Source organism: Eurypyga helias, unplaced genomic scaffold (assembly GCF_000690775.1).
Source record: "Eurypyga helias isolate BGI_N326 unplaced genomic scaffold, ASM69077v1 scaffold9143, whole genome shotgun sequence".
NCBI classification, from domain to species: Eukaryota; Metazoa; Chordata; class Aves; order Eurypygiformes; family Eurypygidae; genus Eurypyga; species Eurypyga helias.
In genome coordinates, this window is record NW_010241814.1 from 52341 (window position 1) to 59676 (window position 7336).

The 7336-nt window shown below is 47.7% G+C and overlaps 1 protein-coding gene across 1 annotated transcript in view; it reads left to right on the forward strand.

The window, feature by feature from the left end:
• Positions 1-6290, forward strand: part of LOC104503060 (DENN domain-containing protein 5B-like) — a gene marked incomplete at both ends in the record, with an annotated part of 50624 nt that extends 44334 nt beyond the window's left edge. Inside the window, 2 exon segments of the mRNA XM_010148872.1 lie at positions 4717-4845; positions 6169-6290. Of these exon segments, the coding sequence (XP_010147174.1) occupies positions 4717-4845; positions 6169-6290 (251 nt within the window).
• Positions 6291-7336: the final 1046 nt, after the last annotated feature.

A 7336-nucleotide genomic window follows, 5' to 3' on the forward strand; every position in this document is an offset into this window, starting at 1 on the left:
ATCCCTGTGTTATCAACACTGTTTCCAGCACAAATCCAAAACTCAGCCCCATATTACCTACTAGGAAGAAAATTAACTGCATCCTGGCCAAAACTAGCACGTAAAGCCAACTTCTGCAAAGAACAGCAGATATGTTGAATTCCTTGGTACGTCGAGTTTGTTTGTTTTAAATAACTGACCAAACAAGCGCAGCTGATAGACAAGCAAAGAGTTACAAAACCCTGCTTGCAATGGCTGAGCAATATTCTTTCTTTTCAGTTAGTATTTTATGACGAATAGTTATAAATGTACAAACTTAGGAGTGTAATCAAACCTAGTATTTGGGTGAGTTTAAAGCTGGAATGTGAAGTAAGTGCAGTTGCTCTGTAGGAGATCACAGCCTGGCTCTGGAGAGCTTTTTAGGAAGTGCTGGTTGAGAACTGGTGAGGATTAGAGAGTTACAGGAGGTGGAGGCTGACATGACACCACCAGGCAGTTGTTCTTCAGGACATCTCCTTGACCAAGCTGCTGTTTTGACACTTCGCTTGCTAGAGCTAAGCACTGCAGTGGGGTGAAAGCGCTGTGAAGAGAGGGGAGGAGCACTGCGATAATGCTCGTCTGTAGAGAGCTGCTAGCAATTTAACCTGTGAGACGACGTGACTGTTGTTTCTTGCAGTACTATGCCCTTTCATGTAAAAATACAGCAAAAAATCTTCTGGTAAAAATAAGATTAATTGTGGCTAGTTCCCAAAAACACTATTACCATGATGTGATTTTCACCATGTGTTATTACAGATTTAATTTCTTTTCTCTGATGTGACATCCCACAGATTAGTCAGACTTTTTCTGAAAGAAGATAACTGTGCTTCCCACCTGCAGCGTACAACCTTTCTGTTTGATTCTATGTAGTTTGAGTCTTGTGCTCTGATTTCGAAGAACACAACATGCCACATCAGGCTAAACCAGCATGTGAAAGCGGGAGGGAGGGAGAATGTACACAGTGTGATTAGGAGCATAATGCCCAGAGGTCATTTTGAACACGGGTCTGTCATTTTAGCAGCCCTCCCATGGGACCCGGCAGCTATTTACTTAATTCAGTCCTGTGAGGCTGACAGGCATGTAGAGGATCGGTGTGAGGAAAGGATGAAGGAGGATCTGGAGCGGAAACTGGTGTGCTGGGGGCAGGGAGTGCTGACAGAGGAGGCCGTGTGCGCTCGCTGCTGCGTGCGTGCGTTGCGCCTTCTGCGTGCTACTTGAGTAATGAAAGCTCAGCACGGATCTGAGCTCCTTTGCTTGAACCACCAGAGTGTTTCCACTGCTTTTCAGAGAAAAAGTGCAGAAGCAGAACCTTTTTGTAATAATATCTTGGGTATTCATGATTATCCACAAACATGTCTGGTCATAGAAAATGCTGGGCAGATGGTGAGTTGAATTTGTCATCCCTAATCTCGTGGCATACTTTCTCCTGCTCGGAAGGAACGCTGCTTAATATTTGTTTGCACACACAGGTTTGTGCTGAAGCTAGAAGGATGGGTAATTGTTAAATTGCTGGGGTTGCAGCGCTAACTGAACTAATGGCTAGAGGATTAAGCATTGCCTTAAGCACAGCTTGGTTTTGATGGCTCATGCAAGGTTATGTAAACAACTTAAAAAGCAGGGCTGAATCACAGTCATGCTCTGGATGTGTGATGAGCTACAGGTAACGTGGTGTCCTCTGCCTCCCTCGCAAAGCTGGGCATCTTAAATGTGGTAAGGAAGAAGCTCAAGATGTTTATTTTGGTTCTCTGCACAAGTGTTTGGGGTATGCCCTTCAGCCTTTCCCCTAGGTGAAGTTCTGCAGCATCCCTCCCACCCCTCTTCCAGCTCCCCGGCAGACTCCTGCTGCGGCCTGCCTCCAGTATGGCCTCACCCCTTGGGCACATCGCTTCACGTTCAGCTGGACCAGTCAGTGCCAAGGCAACTCCCCGAAACCTTCGGTCCAGCTGGCTTCAGGTTTCAGGTCCTTCTCCTTCGGGCAAGCCTTTCCTTGCAGTGCTTACATTCATGCCCGCGTCGTGCCTCCCCTCCCACGGGAATCTTGCAGTGAAGGATGCAAGCTCCAGGCGCTGGCCCCGCAGCAGCGATGCTTAACCTGCTGCAGTGAAAGGATCTGGGTGGGCAAAGACCTGCCACCTACACGGGATGAGGTAGTACAGCTTGGGAGCATGCACGCCGGCCTCGGGGGCATGGCTGTATCCTCTCTCGTCAGCACAGCTGTTTGCAGAATATGTCTCGCCATACCCCAGGCTTACATTTGACAGGGAAAATAGATTTTTCTTTATTACTAATGGGATTAAAAGCAAGTCCCTACCTAGGCAGTTGCATTGAAATTGCTGTTCAGTGCCCTGACAAGAACAGTTTGCTGTGTGATGGTTAGCATACAGTGCTCACACTTAGGTCACCGATAAAAATAGAGGTGTTCTGACTCTCACAACTGAGAGCAAAATAAATCTGAGTTCCTGAATGCTCTGTTCTGTTACAGTCTGCTTTTGCTGATCCTGAATCTTTTTAGTGTTTCTGGCAAGCTGCGTGGTTGCAGATCCTTATTTTTCCCAAATGCACAATTAATGCCAATCCAGTCTGAACCAGAAACAGGTAATGAAGAGGTACGGAGCATGCATGGAATAAGGTTGAGTCCATCTGTACCTGAATCTTCTCACAGTAGAATAACATATTCTACTCTATGTTTCATATTAGATGTAATTCAGGCTGAGCATAGAGGGGGAAGGGAAGGGAGATGATAGTCTGTGCTTTGATCTTCTCATCTCAAAAGACTTGAAATGCCTGAGGAGAGCGTCTCAATGTGATGAATAGTGTGCATCCTGTTTCTCAGGGACTCTGGATCACATGCCTAGTGGTCTGGGCTGGAAGGTCTAACTCTGGCTGCCATGCTCTGAGCTGTGAAAGGCTTTCCAATGCCAGGAGCAAGGCTCTTGGCAGTGGTTCAGCTGGTAGGCATGGCTGCTGGCAGAGGGAGGCTGCTGAGCTTCCTTGTAAAGGGAAAGGACTTCTATCAGTGTAATGTGCTCTTCTGGGTTTGTTTTACAGCTCACAGAGAGTTAGCACTTCTTACTTGCTCCATCAGAAAACTACCCATGTGTCCCATTAAGAAACAGGAGGAAGGTTTCTTAAAAAAAAAAAAAAAAAACCTATCTTTTTTATTATTATTATTTTTTAAAGGGATTTTAAGTAACATAGGTTTTGCCGCTGGCCAGCTACCATTACTCCTCCTGATTGTTTCTTCCTAACAGTGCTTCAGAGATGTACATACAGAGGCCTGTGATACAGACACCTCAGCCTGGATCGCAAAGATAGACCTGCATTTTAAGAATTCGAGTAGGTTAGCCAGCAGACAACAGTGCTGCTGAGCTGTCCCTGGCATCCATCTCATTTGGTCAGAGCAGACACCTATTTCTGGACAGCACTAAGTTGTACTTCGCAAATTTGCCCTGAAGGCTCTAGCCCTGTTACGTTAGAAGCTCAATAAACAAGAGAGTATTTTTCTTAAATAATACAGGGTCCAAATATAGCACAAAGCACGCGCTTGGGTATAACAGATGGAGGAAGGCACGAGACAGTGAGACTGTACTAGTCAATTTACAAAGCATCAGTCACAGCATGACTTTGTTGGATTTTCCTTGGAGTAAATATTGCCACATTCCCTAACACTCAGCAATGTGTAGAGGGCCTGCAAGGAAGACGCAGGGGTTGTGAATGGCAACAGAGATGAGTTCGGACTCGGCTGATGGTACTTGGAGCCTGCCTCAGAGGTTTGGAGAACTGAATTGCCTGTGCACTTAATGTGCAAACTGAGTGAAAATTAAGACATTTCAGCCTTTTTTTTTCCCTGCTGGAAACTGTTACTCATTTTGCTTGCTCTTTATTTAACAAAGTGGGTGCTTTTTGGAAGCAGCTTTGACATGCCATGGTAGTTGTCTTCCTCTTCTAAAGGTATCTGGTATTCTCCAAACTGAAATATGGGAAGTTGGAAAAAAAAAATAAAACCAAAACCATAGAAGAAAGCCCCTAAGGAACAGTTCTGCTTTCCTACAGACCAAGCATGTGGTTGGAGGGCTGTTCAGATTGCCACTTACACAAGGGCCATGAAAATGTGACTCTGCTTGTGACCGTCTGTTACTTTTACCCCAACAATCCTCTTTTTCTCGGATTTCCCGTTGCTGACACCACCAATGGGTTTTTAGAGCGTTCAGAGTAGATTGTGGTTTAGAGAAAATCTTAAGATGTGTGTTTGTCCTCTACCCTCACAGACATACCCACTCACATCAGCTGCTTGAGGGAGTGGCTGTCCCGTAAGGTGGCTGCTTTTTTTAAGTGTTAGCAGTGTCCATGATGACATCTACCTCAGGCAAAGCAAGGATGAACAGATCTACTCCTGCTCACCTTGGCCAAGCAAATGCCAGGACATGAAGCAGCTGATAGAGGCTATAATGTGTCTGGGTTACAACCTGCCCTTCCCGGGAAGGGCTGCCCTGTGTCCCCAGGCCAGCCTGGGGCTGTCGAGGGTCTTGAGCCATAGTGCAGGACTTTGCAGGGCTGTACTGGGGGTCTCTTTCTCTATAAATTATGTCAGGAGGTATTTTCCAGTTCAGCTGCTGCATCATACTAGATGTTGCTATTTGAAGCATGTAGGATTTTTACGATTCATCTATTTTATTTTATTTTTCCCACCTGTTTCAGGCATGTTCAAAACATGAGTGAGATAAAGACTGATGTGGGGCGAGCCCGAGCCTGGATAAGGCTTTCTCTGGAGAAGAAGCTTTTGTCTCAGCACCTCAAGCAGCTGCTTTCCAACCAGGCGCTTGCCAAGTAAGCTGGCTCTTTTTCTCAAAGCTTCGCTTTCACGTCTTCCTCACTGGTGTTGTGTCAAGGTGCCAGGCACCCTGTTTGGGTGCTCTGGTTTCCAGCTAGACATGATTGAAGGGCAGAGGGTAGCTCTTGGAGGGGGAGAGGTACTGCCCACCCAGCAGCGCAGAAGTCCTCTCACCTGCCTGGAAAAACAAATCACAATTTTCAGGAAGGAGGCGTTAGGTTTTGGTCAGATCAGTGTGTTGATCCAAGCCACTTTACAGCCTTACAATTGCTGTGTCTTGTGCAAATGGAGCTGCAGGGGCAGGAATGTCCCTTTTCTCACAGCAGCCCTGAGTTGGGGTGACTCAATACAAATGCAGGCACCCATCCAGACTGCCATGGGCTGGGTCAGAGGCCAACCATCCCAGCCACATAGCAGCTCCCCGGAGCTTTGCCTTCCTTTGCAAGCACAGGCACTTAAGGATCTGCCTGCGTATATGCTCCCTGACTTTATTTTCTCCAAGCACTATATTTAGGAAAAAAACCCCAAACCTTTGGAAAACATCGTAGCTATTGCATGCAGTTCTTACCAGAACTGGCTCTGAGATGTTCCACGCATGATTATGCCAGAAGCTACCAAATACTCAAATCTGCCAACAGGAGGAAAGAGGGGTAGCTAGAGACGGTCACCTCTTGGGTGCTCAGCTGAAGGGCACGGTGGCAGACCCGTCTTTTCCTGCAGTTTTGACTACAGCGACTTACCTCAGCAGCTTTTGGGAGCCTGCTGCCTTCAGACTGCAGCTGAAGCTTTGTGCTTTCTCAGAGCAGGTCCAGGTTAACTCCTGGTGTGCCTTTGCGCTGCTTTGGGCAACTTATGATGGACACTGGGATTGCTGAAATGGGAGAGTGGCGGGAGCACCCCTGCAGGTGCTTGGTGCCTTCTGGTTAGCTTTCTAAGGAAGATCAGGTTATTAGACAACGCTATTCTGCAGTGGGAAGGTAGGGGGAAGAAATGAGGTTGCTGTGTGTTGGTTCAGGTGTGCTGCCCTGAGCAATGTTAGTTTGTGCCTGTGCTTTGCAGCGACACCAAAACTGACCCTGTGACAAGACGAACTCGGCAGCCTTGCTGTGATACCGTGGAGATGTCAGTGGGCTGCAAAACACATGTGGAACAGGGGGAGATGCCTTCTCTGCTTTTCTAGCAGCTCGGATTAGCTGGGGAATCTTGCTGTTTGTACTTCCCATGAAGACCAACTCTTCTTCTGGCGGTTTGAGGTTCAAATGCCTTTTAAGACACGTGGTACTTTTTCAACAAGAAAGCACTGTCTTTGTTTCTACCAGGAAACTTTACAAGCGTTACGCTTTCCTGCGCTGTGAAGAAGAACGGGAACAGTTTCTGTATCACCTGCTCTCACTCAATGCCGTGGATTACTTCTGCTTCACAAGCGTCTTCACCACAATCAGTGAGTTGGAGAATCATTTTTTTTTTTTCTCCTTGAATAAAAATTAGCTGCTGTCATGATTTGTAAGAGATGGTGTTGGTGGTGCCTGAGTAGCTGAGCTCATTATCTGGAAACCGTGGTTGTTGCTGCCGGGCTCATGGGTGCTGGGTGTTGCTCTGGGAAACCAGCTGGAGAGCCAAGGTTGTGTGGGAGTGCTGTGGAGGATTGCACAAAGGAGGGTAATCAGCAGAGAGTGCTGCTGTAGCACTTGGGTTTCCTCTCTGAGTTGTATTGCCTCTTTCATCTTCTCTCCCAGGCAAGTAAGTCCTCTACATCCTAATGCTTCTTTCCAGCCTTTGTCTGCTCTCTGCAGACTGGGAAGGAGATGGAAATCTTGGAGGACAAACTACAAGGCACTTTGTGCTCTGCTGTATATTGTAAATCTCTGTCTCTCCTTAAAGGCCAAAAAGATTCCCTCTCCCTCCCATAAGAAGGACAGCAGAGGTTAGATTGAAATCTGAAAATGAACCTTTGTCTCTCCAGCACTGGGCTGCGCAGAGAAGGCAGGACCCGTGAGGTGACCTTGTTGGGATTCACCTTGGCAGCCCTTAGTCTCTGTCTCCCTGCCTGTTCAGAGCAGGGTGCAGCAAGTGTGAGGTGGCTGTCAAAGCAGGCACTCGTCCTACCTCTCCTCTGGAAGCAACGCCTCCCCTCAGAACCAGCGCAGCGCAGAGATTTATTCATCCTTGGTTACCTTATTGCTGCGGGGCACCCAGCCTGACAGCCTTCCCCTGCAGGACACGCCCTTGGAATTTGAGGGTGTTTTTAAGTGCGGTGTCACTGTAGGGAACCCAAAAAGCAAAAAAGGCCGGTTTATCGTACGCAGGCACCAAGGCAGCTTGTGCAGCGCGGGGAGACGGAGCCTCGCGGTGCGGTGCCCCGGTCCAAACCGGGGTGGGGGCAGACGTTGTCTTAAGCGGTACGGGTGGTGCAGATTGAAAAGCAAAATAAAGCTGATTTTGAAAGGGAGAACCCACAGGGTGCTTTGCCGCCGGTGGCTCCATCCC